General features: G+C 48.3%; 1 protein-coding gene across 2 annotated transcripts in view; it reads right to left on the bottom strand.

Moving 5' to 3' along the window:
• LOC129843361 (glutamate receptor ionotropic, kainate 1) overlaps window positions 1–16,586 on the bottom strand; it is a 173,198-nt gene that overhangs the window by 75,775 nt on the left and 80,837 nt on the right. For both annotated transcript variants that reach the window (XR_008757825.1, XM_055912060.1), the window contains exons 7-8: window positions 7,287–7,460; window positions 3,167–3,310 (exon numbers count right to left, since the gene is read on the bottom strand). Coding sequence is in view for 1 of the 2 variants with exons in the window: in XM_055912060.1 (XP_055768035.1) it covers window positions 3,167–3,310; window positions 7,287–7,460 (318 nt within the window). In the remaining variant the exon portion in view is untranslated. The remainder of the gene's footprint in view (window positions 1–3,166; window positions 3,311–7,286; window positions 7,461–16,586) is intronic.

Genomic DNA, 16,586 nt, shown 5'->3' with positions numbered 1-16,586 from the left:
CTGAAGGGACCGCGCTGGGGAACTGAAGGGACCGCCCGGGGGAGCTGAAGGGACCGCACTGGGGAACTGAAGGGACCGCCCGGTGGAACTGAAGGGACCGCCCGGGGGAGCTGAAGGGACCGCCCGGGGGAGCTGAAGGGACCGCCCGGGGGAGCTGAAGGGACCGCCCGGGGGAGCTGAAGGGACCGCCCGGGGGAACTGAAGAGACCGCCCGGGGGAACTGAAGGGACCGCCCGGTGGAACTGAAGGGACCGCCCGGCGGAACTGAAGGGACCGCCCGGGGGAGCTGAAGGGACCGCCCGGGGGAACTGAAGGGACCGCCCGGGGGAGCTGAAGGGACCGCCCGGGGGAGCTGAAGGGACCGCCCGGGGGAACTGAAGGGACCGCCCGAGGGAACTGAAGGGACCGCCCGAGGGAACTGAAGGGACCGCCCGGGGGAGCTGAAGGGACCGCCCGGGGGAGCTGAAGGGACCGCCCGGGGGAACTGAAGGGACCGCCCGGGGGAACTGAAGGGACCGCCCGGGGGAACTGAAGGGACCGCCCGGGGGAACTGAAGGGACCGCCCGGGGGAACTGAAGGGACCGCCCGGCGGAACTGAAGGGACCGCCCGGCGGAACTGAAGGGACCGCCCGGGGGAACTGAAGGGACCGCCCGGGGGAGCTGAAGGGACCGCCCGGGGGAGCTGAAGGGACCGCCCGGGGGAGCTGAAGGGACCGCCCGGGGGAACTGAAGGGACCGCCCGAGGGAACTGAAGGGACCGCCCGAGGGAACCGAAGGGACCGCCCGGGGGAACTGAAGGGACCGCCCGGGGGAGCTTCTGACCGACTGGTACTGAGTGTGCAGTGTTTGTTGTAACCCCTCCAGTTAACTGATAGTAAAGATTCATTTAATACTGACTTAAGGTTTCGCTGGTGTTGAATTTCCACCACATAAACATTTTTACCAATATTACCGCACTGCACACCTCCATGTAGTGTACTGCTGACAGGTAACACCTCTTCAGTCATTGTCAAACACAAGCAAGGCATGATTTCCTCCATTGTGAAAAACAATTAAGAACATAATGACACACACACACACACTCCACACCTTGGTAGGATCTGGTCTTAACTCCATTCTCTATAGACCACCAGTGATTAAATAAGACGAAGGCAGTGAGATGTGAAAGAATGGATGAAGGAGTGTGAAAAGAGGGAAAGAGGCATGAAGGGAGGTGAGAACAAATAGATTGAAGGATCAAGTGAGCAGGGAAAATAATTGATTGGATTTATATAGCACTTTTCTACCAACTGAGGGCACTTTTACATAGTAGGGGGAAACTCACCTCATCCACCACCAATGTCCGACCATTTTGTGCCAGAACGCTCACCACTCATCAGCTATCAGGTGGAGAGTGATATATGCCAATTAAGAGGATGCGTAGGTGGCCATGGTGGAATGGGGCCAGGTTGGGAATTTAGCCACGACACCAGGGGTTAACACCCCTACTCTTACGAAAAGTGCCATGGCATTTTTTTTATGACCACAGAGAGTCAGGATACCAGTTTAATATCCCATCAGAAAGAAGGCACCCAATGTCCCCAATCACTGCCCTGGGTTCGCCTTAGACCAGAGACCGACCAGGACCAACATCCCCCCCCCCCCCCCCCCCCCCCCCCCGCCCAGCCAGCAGTGGGGTGCAGGGTGGCATGTTGCTGACATGAGGACAGAGGGAACGATCAAGTGAGGCGGGAAGGAGGAGGGAGTGAGGGATGAGGGGAGGTGGGTAAGAGAAGGGATGAGGGGAGGTGGGTAAGAGGAGGGAGTGAGTGATGAGGGGAGGTGGGTAAGAAAAGGGAGTGAGGGATGAGGGGAGGTGGGTAAGAGAAGGGAGTGAGGGATGAGGGGAGGTGGGTAAGAGGAGGGAGTGAGTGATGAGGGGAGGTGGGTAAGAAAAGGGAGTGAGGGATGAGGGGAGGTGGGTAAGAGAAGGGAGTGAGGGATGAGGGGAGGTGGGTAAGAGAAGGGAGTGAGGGATGAGGGGAGGGGGGGTAAGAGAATGGAGTGAGGGATGAGGGGAGGGGGGTAAGAGAAGGGAGTGAGGGATGAGGGGAGGTGGGTAAGAGGAGGGAGTGAGGGATGAGGGGAGGTGGGTAAGAAAAGGGAGTGAGGGATGAGGGGAGGTGGGTAAGAGAAGGGAGTGAGGGATGAGGGGAGGTGGGTAAGAGAAGGGAGTGAGGGATGAGGGGAGGTGGGTAAGAGGAGGGAGTGAGGGATGAGGGGAGGTGGGTAAGAGAAGGGAGTGAGGGATGAGGGGAGGTGGGTAAGAGGAGGGAGTGAGGGATGAGGGGAGGTGGGTAAGAAAAGGGAGTGAGGGATGAGGGGAGGTGGGTAAGAGAAGGGAGTGAGGGATGAGGGGAGGTGGGTAAGAGAAGGGAGTGAGGGATGAGGGGAGGTGGGTAAGAGGAGGGAGTGAGGGATGAGGGGAGGTGGGTAAGAGAAGGGAGTGCGGTATGAGGGGAGGTGGGTAAGAGGAGGGAGTGAGGGATGAGAGGTGGGTAAGAGGAGGGAGTGAGGGATGAGGGGAGGTGGGTAGGAGGCGGGAGTGAGGGATGAGAGGTGGGTAAGAGGAGGGATGAGGGGAGGTGAGTAGGAGGCGGGAGTGAGGGATGAGGGGAGGTGAGTAGGAGGCGGGAGTGCAGAATGAGGGGAGGTGGGTAAGAGGAGGTAGTGAGGGATGAGGGGAGGTGGGAAAAAGGAGGGAGTGAGGGATGAGGAGAGATGGGAAAGAGGAGTGAGTAAGGGACGAGGGGAGGTGGGAAAGAGGAGGGAGTGAGGGATGAGAGGAGGTGGGTAAGAGGAGGGAGTGAGGGATGAGGGGAGGTGGGAAAGAGGAGGGAGTGAGGGATGAGAGGAGGTGGGTAAGAGGAGGGAGTGAGGGATGAGGGGAGGTGGGAAAGAGGAGGAAGTGAGGGATGAGGGGAGGTGGGAAAGAGGAGGGAGTGAGGGATGAGGGGATGTGGGAAAGAGGAGGGAGTGAGGGATGAGGGGAGGTGGGTAAGAGGAGGGAGTGAGGGATGAGGGGAGGTGGGAAAGAGGAGGGAGTGAGGGATGAAGGGAGGTGTGAAAGAGGAGGGAGTGAGGGATAGAGGGAATACTCCTTTATAAAGTGGCTTGACTCACTCACCTCTTTGAACATGTTCATGAATCGTGCTCCGAAGCGCCAGGGTTTGTGTCTGTGGCACTGCAGTGAGCTGACAGTGATCTGAGTGGAGAGCTGGGAGGCTGCTGCCACCATGTACACAGCATCATACATCAACGCTGCCTCAGTCTGGAAGAGATGTGGTAAAAAAAAAGTTGTCTTTAATTGATCTCAATAGTGTACGGCAGGGGTAGGCAACCCTGGTCCTGGAGGACCACAGGCACTTCCTGTTTTTGATTTACAGAGCCTTCAGAAAGTATTCAAACCCCTTGACATATTCCACATTTTGTTGTGTTACAGCCTGAATTCAACATGGACAAAATATATTGTTTTCTCACCCATCTACATACAATACCCCATAATGACAAAGTGAAAATATGTTTTTAGAATTGATTTCAAATGGATTGAAAATGAAATACAGAAATATCTAATTTACATAAGTGTTCATATAAATACATGTTAGAATAACCTTTGGAAGTGATTACAGCTGTGAGTCTTTCTGGGTAAGTCTCTAAGAGCTGTGAGTCTTTCTGGGTAAGTCTCTAAGAGCTGTGAGTCTTTCTGGGTAAGTCTCTAAGAGCTGTGAGTCTTTCTGGGTAAGTCTCTAAGAGCTGTGAGTCTTTCTGGGTAAGTCTCTAAGAGCTGTGAGTCTTTCTGGGTAAGTCTCTAAGAGCTGTGAGTCTTTCTGGGTAAGCCTTTAAGAGCTGTGAGTCTTTCTGGGTAAGTCTCTAAGAGCTGTGAGTCTTTCTGGGTAAGTCTCTAAGAGCTGTGAGTCTTTCTGGGCAAGTCTCTAAGAGCTGTGAGTCTTTCTGGGTAAGTCTCTAAGAGCTGTGAGTCTTTCTGGGTAAGTCTCTTAGAGCTGTGAGTCTTTCTGGGTAAGTCTCTAAGAGCTGTGAGTCTTTCTGGGTAAGTCTCTAAGAGCTGTGAGTCTTTCTGGGTAAGTCTCTAAGAGCTGTGAGTCTTTCTGGGTAAGTCTCTAAGAGCTTTGCACACCTGGATTGTACAACATTTGCCCATTCTTTTAAAATTCTTCAGGCTCTGTCAAGTTTTTTGTTAATCATTACTAGACAGCCACTTTCAAGTCTTACCATAGACTATAAAGTAGATTTAATTAAGTCAAAGCTGTAACTAGGCCACGCAGGAATATTCAATGTCATATTGGTAAGCAACTCCAGTGTATATTTGGCCTTGTGTTTTAGGTTATTGTCCTGCTGAAAGGTGAATTGATCTCCCAGTGTCTGTTGGAAAGCAGCCTGAAGCAGGTTTTCCTCTAGGATTTAGCCTGTCCTCAGCTCCATTCTGTTTCTTTTTTATTCTGAAAACTCCCCAGTCCTTAACGATTACAAGCATACCCACAACATGATGCAGCGAGCGTTGCAAAATACATTTTGAAATCTATGTTATTCAATTATTGCACCCACACTGCTCGTGCGCACCAACGAGCGTCTGCGTTGCCAAGGGCTAGGAGGGTTCTATTTCTGACGCAGATCGCGCTGCAAGTCCTGCCTCTCCCATCTCCTCATTGGTTTATAGAAGCAGGTACCCACATGCCATCTCGTCATTGGTTATACCCACGTGGGTGACTGAAAGACGAACGAGGTCAGTGGCTGTAATGCACATAATTATTTTAAAGTTGCCAATCGCAATATAAAGTCAAGAGAAGAAAAATCCCGGAAGGAAGAGAGATGACGAGAAACGATTCGGTTGACCGTTTTATGTGTGGATTAATTGGCGGCGTAGAGGACCTTGTGCATTTCAGGTAAAATAACAACTCAATGTTTATATCCCAGGACAAATTAGCTAGCAACAGCAAGCTAGCTAAATAAGACAAATTAGCTAGCAAGTGCAAGCTAACTAGCTAAAGTGCCATACTGTAAATGTTTAATGCTTTTTGACCTGTCCTCAAATTGATATAATTGGTTCAGAGTTTGTTTTGATATTTTAACCTGCGTGTCGTGATCGTGTTTGGTGTGGGGGGACAAAATACATTTATGCACGAGGGCGCACGATGGCGTACGGTGGCGCACGACGGCTCACGCCCGCAGCCGGTTTGGGGGCCGTGTAAGAATATGTGGACAACTACAAATACCTAGGTGTCTGGTGAGACTATAAACTCTCCTTCCAGACTCACATTAAGCATCTTCAATCCAAAATTAAATCTAGAATCGGCTTCCTATTTCGCAACAAAGCCTCCTTGACTCATGCTGCCAAACATACCCTCGTAAAACTGACCATCCTACCAATCCTGGACTTCGGCAATGTCATTTACAAAATAGCCTCCAACACTCTACTCAGCAAACTGGATGCAGTCTATCACAACCATCCGTTTTGTCACCAAAGCCCCATATACTACCCACCACTGCGACCTGTATGCTCTCGTTGGCTGGCCCTCGCTTCATATTCGTCGCCATCCCCACTGGCTCCAGGTCATCTATAAGTCTCTGCTAGGTAAAGCCCTGCCTTATCTCAGCTCACTGGTCACCATAGCAACACCCGTAGCACGCGCTCCAGCATTCTACACCCGTAGCACGCGCTCCAGCAGGTATATTTCACTGGTCACCCCCAAAGCCAATTCCTACTTTGGCCGCCTTTCCTTACAGTTCTCTGCTGCCAATGACTGGAACAAATTGCAAAACTCACTGAAGCTGGAGACTCATATCTTCCTCACTAACTTTAAGCATCAGCTGTCAGACCAGCTTACCGATCATTGCACCTGTACATAGCCCATCTGTAAATATCCCAACCAACTACCTCATCCCCATATTGTTATTTATTTTATATATTGTTTTTGCTCCTTTGCACCGGAGTTAGTAACAAACAGGTCCTGAGTTTTCTTTTCACGTTAAAGTGTACTGTTAGCTAGCTAGCTAACGGTACCTGGCTGTCTAGCTAGCTAACGTGTATGATCTGTGTAGTAATATTATTTATATCTCAGAGGTATTTGCATTGCTAGCTATAGCCTAATGTTAGTTAGCTAACATTGAACCTGGTTGAATAGCAACCTGCAGATAGGTAGTAACGTTATGAGTTGGGATTATGGTTCATTGTTTAGCTAGCTAGCTAGCTACATGTCTACTCTCGTCTGAGTGTGCTAGTGCACAGAATAACTGACAAATTTACGAATGCGAGAGTGCTTTGAAATCGGAGTAGATAGCCAGAGCGAATTTACCAGCTACCTCTATCGACATTTGTCGCAGTGACATCATTAACATTCTTTTGAAATAGATACTTTCATAGTGGAGTCTTTGAATATGGCCGGTGTCAGTAAACGTTGGCAAAAAAGCATAATAAAATTATTGCTGGCAGCACAGTTGCAGTCACCAACGCTCTGGATAACATCAAAACAGCATAACCAGCTCTGCTAGGGCGATTAAAATGATCAGTGTGATCTGTTCTCTCATTTGTGTCTGGAAGTAGCTAGCAAGTTAGCCAACGTTAGCCAGTTAGCTTGGGTGCGTGACTGCTGTTGTTCGGTCAGAACGCTCAGATCAACCTGACTCCTCGGCCAGAGCGTCCAGAATGCGCTCTGAACGCTCCGAGAGCGAAACCCTTTGAATTTACGAACAGACAATCTGACAACACTCTGAATTTACGAACAGACAATCTGACAACGCTCTGAATTTACGAACAGACAATCTGACAACGCTCTGAATTTACGAACAGACAATCTGACAACGCTCTGAGTTTACGAACAGACAATCTGACAACGCTCTGAGTTTACGAACGCCCAGAGCACACTCTGACACTCCAGAATAAATTTACGAACACACACGTACTATAAACCAGCCTTTAGTCTTGAACTCTTTGGTTGTTTAGTACATGGCCTCACATATCAAAACATTCAAGGTGCATTTTCTAAAAAGTGAGGTTACAAGTTGATCAACTTTCAAATCAAAATTACTTTCCAATTGTTCCTCAACTGTAGTGTATGATATACCATGTTCTAGCTCTGAGTCTCTACTTTTATCCAATGTAAAAAACACAATATCAAATTTTGCTACATAAGCCCGAATCAAGCCGGTCGGTCACATATTAAATTAAATAGTTCTCAACAAAATGCCATATTTGGGTCGCAAAAACCTTCGTCAACATTTGGCCAACGTACCGTCATCATGCCATCCAGCATGCCCGTCTCTGGTTTGGGCGGGGCCTGCTGGCGCTCCATGGACCACTTGTCGACCACGGAGGCGACCTGCGGGTTGTCTATGTTGAGGAGGCGGAACCCGGTCATGTTCACACCGCTGTACCTGTACGGCTCCAGGTCCAGAGCAAATAGGTCCTGAGGAAGGAGAAACACCTGGAGTTAGTAACAAACAGGCCCTGAGGAAGGAGAAACACCTGGAGTTAGTAACAAACAGGTCCTGAAGAGGGAGAAACACCTGGAGTTAGTAACAAACAGGTCCTGAGGAAGGAGAAACACCTGGAGTTAGTAACAAACAGGTCCTGAGGAAGGAGAAACACCTGGAGTTAGTAACAAACAGGTCCTGAGGAGGGAGAAACACCTGGAGTTAGTAACAAACAGGTCCTGAGGAAGGAGAAACACCTGGAGTTAGTAACAAACAGGTCCTGAGGAAGGAGAAACACCTGGAGTTAGTAGCAAACAGGTCCTGAGGAGGGAGAAACACCTGGAGTTAGTAACAAACAGGTCCTGAAGAGGGAGAAACACCTGGAGTTAGTAACAAACAGGTCCTGAGGAAGGAGAAACACCTGGAGTTAGTAACAAACAGGTCCTGAGGAAGGAGAAACACCTGGAGTTAGTAACAAACAGGTCCTGAGGAAGGAGAAACACCTGGAGTTAGTAACAAACAGGTCCTGAGGAGGGAGAAACACCTGGAGTTAGTAACAAACAGGTCCTGAGGAAGGAGAAACACCTGGAGTTAGTAACAAACAGGTCCTGAGGAAGGAGAAACACCTGGAGTTAGTAACAAACAGGTCCTGAAGAGGGAGAAACACCTGGAGTTAGTAACAAACAGGTCCTGAGGAAGGAGAAACACCTGGAGTTAGTAACAAACAGGTCCTGAGGAAGGAGAAACACCTGGAGTTAGTAACAAACAGGTCCTGAGGAGGGAGAAACACCTGGAGTTAGTAACAAACAGGTCCTGAGGAAGGAGAAACACCTGGAGTTTGTAACAAACAGGTCCTGAGGAAGGAGAAACACCTGGAGTTAGTAACAAACAGGTCCTGAGGAAGGAGAAACACCTGGAGTTAGTAGCAAACAGGTCCTGAAGAGGGAGAAACACCTGGAGTTAGTAACAAACAGGTCCTGAGGAAGGAGAAACACCTGGAGTTAGTAACAAACAGGTCCTGAGGAAGGAGAAACACCTGGAGTTAGTAACAAACAGGTCCTGAGGAAGGAGAAACACCTGGAGTTAGTAACAAACAGGTCCTGAGGAAGGAGAAACACCTGGAGTTAGTAACAAACAGGTCCTGAGGAAGGAGAAACACCTGGAGTTAGTAACAAACAGGTCCTGAGGAAGGAGAAACACCTGGAGTTAGTAACAAACAGGTCCTGAAGAGGGAGAAACACCTGGAGTTAGTAACAAACAGGTCCCGAGGAAGGAGAAACACCTGGAGTTAGTAACAAACAGGTCCCGAGGAGGGAGAAACACCTGGAGTTAGTAACAAACAGGTCCTGAGGAAGGAGAAACACCTGGAGTTAGTAACAAACAGGTCCTGAAGAGGGAGAAACACCTGGAGTTAGTAACAAACAGGTCCTGAGGAAGGAGAAACACCTGGAGTTAGTAACAAACAGGTCCTGAAGAGGGAGAAACACCTGGAGTTAGTAACAAACAGGTCCTGAGAGAAACACCTGGAGTTAGTAACAAACAGGTCCTGAGGAAGGAGAAACACCTGGAGTTAGTAACAAACAGGTCCTGAGGAGGGAGAAACACCTGGAGTTAGTAACAAACAGGTCCTGAGGAAGGAGAAACACCTGGAGTTAGTAACAAACAGGTCCTGAAGAGGGAGAAACACCTGGAGTTAGTAACAAACAGGTCCCGAGGAGGGAGAAACACCTGGAGTTTGTAACAAACAGGTCCTGAGGAAGGAGAAACACCTGGAGTTAGTAACAAACAGGTCCTGAGGAAGGAGAAACACCTGGAGTTAGTAACAAACAGGTCCCGAGGAGGGAGAAACACCTGGAGTTAGTAACAAACAGGTCCCGAGGAGGGAGAAACACCTGGAGTTAGTAACAAACAGGTCCTGAGGAAGGAGAAACACCTGGAGTTAGTAACAAACAGGTCCTGAGGAAGGAGAAACACCTGGAGTTATTAACAAACAGGTCCTGAGGAAGGAGAAACACCTGGAGTTAGTAGCAAACAGGTCTTGAGGAGGGAGAAACACCTGGAGTTAGTAACAATCAGGTCCTGAGGAAGGAGAAACACCTGGAGTTAGTAACAAACAGGTCCTGAGGAAGGAGAAACACCTGGAGTTAGTAACAAACAGGTCCTGAGGAAGGAGAAACACCTGGAGTTAGTAACAAACAGGTCCTGAGGAAGGAGAAACACCTGGAGTTAGTAGCAAACAGGTCCTGAGGAAGGAGAAACACCTGGAGTTAGTAACAAACAGGTCCTGAGGAGGGAGAAACACCTGGAGTTAGTAACAAACATCGTCCTGAAGAGGGAGAAACACCTGGAGTTAGTAACAAACAGGTCCTGAGGAAGGAGAAACACCTGGAGTTAGTAACAAACAGGTCCTGAGGAAGGAGAAACACCTGGAGTTAGTAACAAACAGGTCCTGAGGAAGGAGAAACACCTGGAGTTAGTAACAAACAGGTCCTGAGGAAGGAGAAACACCTGCAGTTAGTAACAAACAGGTCCTGAGGAAGGAGAAACACCTGGAGTTAGTAACAAACAGGTCCCGAGGAGGGAGAAACACCTGGAGTTAGTAACAAACAGGTCCTGAGGAAGGAGAAACACCTGGAGTTAGTAACAAACAGGTCCTGAGGAAGGAGAAACACCTGGAGTTAGTAACAAACAGGTCCTGAGGAAGGAGAAACACCTGGAGTTAGTAACAAACAGGTCCTGAGGAAGGAGAAACACCTGGAGTTAGTAACAAACAGGTCCTGAGGAAGGAGAAACACCTGGAGTTAGTAACAAACAGGTCCTGAGAGAAACACCTGGAGTTAGTAACAAACAGGTCCTGAGGAAGGAGAAACACCTGGAGTTAGTAACAAACAGGTGCTGAGGAAGAAGAAACACCTGGAGTTAGTAACAAACAGGTCCTGAGGAGGGAGAAACACCTGGAGTTAGTAACAAACAGGTCCTGAGGAAGGAGAAACACCTGGAGTTAGTAACAAACAGGTCCTGAGGAAGGAGAAACACCTGGAGTTAGTAACAAACAGGTCCCGAGGAGGGAGAAACACCTGGAGTTAGTAACAAACAGGTCCTGAGGAAGGAGAAACACCTGGAGTTATTAACAAACAGGTCCTGAGGAAGGAGAAACACCTGGAGTTAGTAACAAACAGGTCTTGAGGAGGGAGAAACACCTGGAGTTAGTAACAAACATGTCCTGAGGAAGGAGAAACACCTGGAGTTAGTAACAAACATCGTCCTGAAGAGGGAGAAACACCTGGAGTTAGTAACAAACAGGTCCTGAGGAAAGAGAAACACCTGGAGTTAGTAACAAACAGGTCCTGAGGAAGGAGAAACACCTGGAGTTATTAACAAACAGGTCCTGAGGAAGGAGAAACACCTGGAGTTAGTAACAAACAGGTCCTGAAGAGGGAGAAACACCTGGAGTTAGTAACAAACAGGTCCTGAGGAAGGAGAAACACCTGGAGTTAGTAACAAACAGGTCCTGAAGAGGGAGAAACACCTGGAGTTAGTAACAAACAGGTCCTGAGAGAAACACCTGGAGTTAGTAACAAACAGGTCTTGAGGAAGGAGAAACACCTGGAGTTAGTAACAAACAGGTCCTGAGGAGGGAGAAACACCTGGAGTTAGTAACAAACAGGTCCTGAGGAAGGAGAAACACCTGGAGTTAGTAACAAACAGGTCCTGAGGAAGGAGAAACACCTGGAGTTAGTAGCAAACAGGTCCTGAGGAGGGAGAAACACCTGGAGTTAGTAACAAACAGGTCCTGAGGAAGGAGAAACACCTGGAGTTAGTAACAAACAGGTCCTGAAGAGGGAGAAACACCTGGAGTTAGTAACAAACAGGTCCTGAAGAGGGAGAAACACCTGGAGTTAGTAACAAACAGGTCCTGAGGAAGGAGAAACACCTGGAGTTAGTAACAAACAGGTCCCGAGGAGGGAGAAACACCTGGAGTTAGTAACAAACAGGTCCTGAGGAAGGAGAAACACCTGGAGTTAGTAACAAACAGGTCCTGAAGAGGGAGAAACACCTGGAGTTAGTAACAAACAGGTCCTGAGGAAGGAGAAACACCTGGAGTTAGTAACAAACAGGTCCTGAAGAGGGAGAAACACCTGGAGTTAGTAACAATCAGGTCCTGAGGAAGGAGAAACACCTGGAGTTAGTAACAAACAGGTCCTGAGGAAGGAGAAACACCTGGAGTTAGTAACAAACAGGTCCTGAGGAAGGAGAAACACCTGGAGTTAGTAACAAACAGGTCCTGAGGAAGGAGAAACACCTGGAGTTAGTAACAAACAGGTCCTGAGGAAGGAGAAACACCTGGAGTTAGTAACAAACAGGTCCTGAGGAGGGAGAAACACCTGGAGTTAGTAACAAACAGGTCCTGAGGAAGGAGAAACACCTGGAGTTAGTAACAAACAGGTCCTGAGGAAGGAGAAACACCTGGAGTTAGTAACAAACAGGTCCTGAGGAAGGAGAAACACCTGGAGTTAGTAACAAACAGGTCCTGAGGAGGGAGAAACACCTGGAGTTAGTAACAAACATCGTCCTGAAGAGGGAGAAACACCTGGAGTTAGTAACAAACAGGTCCTGAGGAAGGAGAAACACCTGGAGTTAGTAACAAACAGGTCCTGAGGAAGGAGAAAGACCTGGAGTTAGTAACAAACAGGTCCTGAGGAAGGAGAAACACCTGGAGTTAGTAACAAACAGGTCCTGAGGAAGGAGAAACAACTGGAGTTAGTAACAAACAGGTCCTGAGGAAGGAGAAACACCTGGAGTTAGTAGCAAACAGGTCCTGAGGAGGGAGAAACACCTGGAGTTAGTAACAAACAGGTCCTGAGGAAGGAGAAACACCTGGAGTTAGTAACAAACAGGTCCTGAGGAAGGAGAAACACCTGGAGTTAGTAACAAACAGGTCCTGAGGAAGGAGAAACACCTGGAGTTAGTAACAAACAGGTCCTGAAGAGGGAGAAACACCTGGAGTTAGTAACAAACAGGTCCTGAGAGAAACACCTGGAGTTAGTAACAAACAGGTCCTGAGGAAGGAGAAACACCTGGAGTTAGTAACAAACAGGTCCTGAGGAAAGAGAAACACCTGGAGTTAGTAACAAACAGGTCCTGAGGAAGGAGAAACACCTGGAGTTATTAACAAACAGGTCCTGAGGAAGGAGAAACACCTGGAGTTAGTAACAAACAGGTCCTGAAGAGGGAGAAACACCTGGAGTTAGTAACAAACAGGTCCTGAGGAAGGAGAAACACCTGGAGTTAGTAACAAACAGGTCCTGAAGAGGGAGAAACACCTGGAGTTAGTAACAAACAGGTCCTGAGAGAAACACCTGGAGTTAGTAACAAACAGGTCTTGAGGAAGGAGAAACACCTGGAGTTAGTAACAAACAGGTCCTGAGGAGGGAGAAACACCTGGAGTTAGTAACAAACAGGTCCTGAGGAAGGAGAAACACCTGGAGTTAGTAACAAACAGGTCCTGAGGAAGGAGAAACACCTGGAGTTAGTAGCAAACAGGTCCTGAGGAGGGAGAAACACCTGGAGTTAGTAACAAACAGGTCCTGAGGAAGGAGAAACACCTGGAGTTAGTAACAAACAGGTCCTGAAGAGGGAGAAACACCTGGAGTTAGTAACAAACAGGTCCTGAAGAGGGAGAAACACCTGGAGTTAGTAACAAACAGGTCCTGAGGAAGGAGAAACACCTGGAGTTAGTAACAAACAGGTCCCGAGGAGGGAGAAACACCTGGAGTTAGTAACAAACAGGTCCTGAGGAAGGAGAAACACCTGGAGTTAGTAACAAACAGGTCCTGAAGAGGGAGAAACACCTGGAGTTAGTAACAAACAGGTCCTGAGGAAGGAGAAACACCTGGAGTTAGTAACAAACAGGTCCTGAAGAGGGAGAAACACCTGGAGTTAGTAACAATCAGGTCCTGAGGAAGGAGAAACACCTGGAGTTAGTAACAAACAGGTCCTGAGGAAGGAGAAACACCTGGAGTTAGTAACAAACAGGTCCTGAGGAAGGAGAAACACCTGGAGTTAGTAACAAACAGGTCCTGAGGAAGGAGAAACACCTGGAGTTAGTAACAAACAGGTCCTGAGGAAGGAGAAACACCTGGAGTTAGTAACAAACAGGTCCTGAGGAGGGAGAAACACCTGGAGTTAGTAACAAACATCGTCCTGAAGAGGGAGAAACACCTGGAGTTAGTAACAAACAGGTCCTGAGGAAGGAGAAACACCTGGAGTTAGTAACAAACAGGTCCTGAGGAAGGAGAAACACCTGGAGTTAGTAACAAACAGGTCCTGAGGAAGGAGAAACACCTGGAGTTAGTAACAAACAGGTCCTGAGGAAGGAGAAACAACTGGAGTTAGTAACAAACAGGTCCTGAGGAAGGAGAAACACCTGGAGTTAGTAGCAAACAGGTCCTGAGGAGGGAGAAACACCTGGAGTTAGTAACAAACAGGTCCTGAGGAAGGAGAAACACCTGGAGTTAGTAACAAACAGGTCCTGAGGAAGGAGAAACACCTGGAGTTAGTAACAAACAGGTCCTGAGGAAGGAGAAACACCTGGAGTTAGTAACAAACAGGTCCTGAGGAAGGAGAAACACCTGGAGTTAGTAACAAACAGGTCCTGAAGAGGGAGAAACACCTGGAGTTAGTAACAAACAGGTCCTGAGAGAAACACCTGGAGTTAGTAACAAACAGGTCCTGAGGAAGGAGAAACACCTGGAGTTAGTAACAAACAGGTCCTGAGGAAGGAGAAACACCTGGAGTTAGTAACAAACAGGTCCTGAGGAAGAAGAAACACCTGGAGTTAGTAACAAACAGGTCCTGAGGAGGGAGAAACACCTGGAGTTAGTAACAAACAGGTCCTGAGGAAGGAGAAACACCTGGAGTTAGTAACAAACAGGTCCTGAGGAAGGAGAAACAACTGGAGTTAGTAACAAACAGGTCCTGAGGAAGGAGAAACACCTGGAGTTAGTAACAAACAGGTCCCGAGGAGGGAGAAACACCTGGAGTTAGTAACAAACAGGTCCCGAGGAGGGAGAAACACCTGGAGTTAGTAACAAACAGGTCCTGAGGAAGGAGAAACACCTGGAGTTAGTAACAAACAGGTCCTGAGGAAGGAGAAACACCTGGAGTTAGTAACAAACAGGTCCCGAGGAGGGAGAAACACCTGGAGTTAGTAACAAACAGGTCCTGAGGAAGGAGAAACACCTGGAGTTAGTAACAAACAGGTCCTGAGGAAGGAGAAACACCTGGAGTTAGTAACAAACAGGTCCTGAAGAGGGAGAAACACCTGGAGTTAGTAACAAACAGGTCCTGAAGAGGGAGAAACACCTGGAGTTAGTAACAAACAGGTCCTGAGGAAGGAGAAACACCTGGAGTTAGTAACAAACAGGTCCTGAAGAGGGAGAAACACCTGGAGTTAGTAACAAACAGGTCCTGAGAGAAACACCTGGAGTTAGTAACAAACAGGTCCTGAGGAAGGAGAAACACCTGGAGTTAGTAACAAACAGGTCCTGAGGAAGGAGAAACACCTGGAGTTAGTAACAAACAGGTCCTGAAGAGGGAGAAACACCTGGAGTTAGTAACAAACAGGTCCCGAGGAGGGAGAAACACCTGGAGTTAGTAACAAACAGGTCCTGAGGAAGGAGAAACACCTGGAGTTAGTAACAAACAGGTCCTGAGGAAGGAGAAACACCTGGAGTTAGTAACAAACAGGTCCTGAGAGAAACACCTGGAGTTAGTAACAAACAGGTCCTGAGGAAGGAGAAACACCTGGAGTTAGTAACAAACAGGTCCTGAGGAAGGAGAAACACCTGGAGTTAGTAACAAACAGGTCCTGAGGAAGGAGAAACACCTGGAGTTAGTAACAAACAGGTCCTGAAGAGGGAGAAACACCTGGAGTTAGTAACAAACAGGTCCTGAGGAAGGAGAAACACCTGGAGTTAGTAACAAACAGGTCCTGAAGAGGGAGAAACACCTGGAGTTAGTAACAAACAGGTCCTGAGGAAGGAGAAACACCTGGAGTTAGTAACAAACAGGTCCTGAGGAAGGAGAAACACCTGGAGTTAGTAACAAACAGGTCCTGAGGAAGGAGAAACACCTGGAGTTAGTAACAAACAGGTCCTGAGGAAGGAGAAACACCTGGAGTTAGTAACAAACAGGTCCTGAGGAAGGAGAAACACCTGGAGTTAGTAACAAACAGGTCCTGAAGAGGGAGAAACACCTGGAGTTAGTAACAAACAGGTCCCGAGGAGGGAGAAACACCTGGAGTTAGTAACAAACAGGTCCTGAGGAAGGAGAAACACCTGGAGTTAGTAACAAACAGGTCCTGAGGAAGGAGAAACACCTGGAGTTAGTAACAAACAGGTCCTGAAGAAGGAGAAACACCTGGAGTTAGTAACAAACAGGTCCTGAGGAAGGAGAAACACCTGGAGTTAGTAACAAACAGGTCCTGAGGAAGGAGAAACACCTGGAGTTAGTAACAAACAGGTCCTGAGGAAGGAGAAACACCTGGAGTTAGTAACAAACAGGTCCTGAGGAAGGAGAAACACCTGGAGTTAGTAACAAACAGGTCCTGAGGAAGGAGAAACACCTGGAGTTAGTAACAAACAGGTCCTGAGGAAGGAGAAACACCTGGAGTTAGTAACAAACAGGTCCTGAGGAAGGAGAAACACCTGGAGTTAGTAACAAACAGGTCCTGAGGAAGGAGAAACACCTGGAGTTAGTAGCAAACAGGTCCCGAGGAGGGAGAAACACCTGGAGTTAGTAACAAACAGGTCCTGAGGAAGGAGAAACACCTGGAGTTAGTAACAAACAGGTCCTGAGGAAGGAGAAACACCTGGAGTTAGTAACAAACAGGTCCCGAGGAAGGAGAAACACCTGGAGTTATTAACAAACAGGTCCTGAGGAAGGAGAAACACCTGGAGTTAGTAACAAACAGGTCCTGAGGAGGGAGAAACACCTGGAGTTAGTAACAAACAGGTCCTGAGGAAGGAGAAACACCTGGAGTTAGTAACAAACAGGTCCTGAGGAAGGAGAAACACCTGGAGTTAGTAACAAACAGGTCCTGAGGAAGGAGAAACACC

The sequence above is a fragment of the Salvelinus fontinalis genome, unplaced genomic scaffold, assembly GCF_029448725.1.
Source record: "Salvelinus fontinalis isolate EN_2023a unplaced genomic scaffold, ASM2944872v1 scaffold_0126, whole genome shotgun sequence".
Taxonomy (NCBI): domain Eukaryota; kingdom Metazoa; phylum Chordata; class Actinopteri; order Salmoniformes; family Salmonidae; genus Salvelinus; species Salvelinus fontinalis.
The sequence above is the reverse complement of the archived record's forward strand: the minus strand, read 5'-3'. Positions and strand labels throughout refer to the sequence as shown.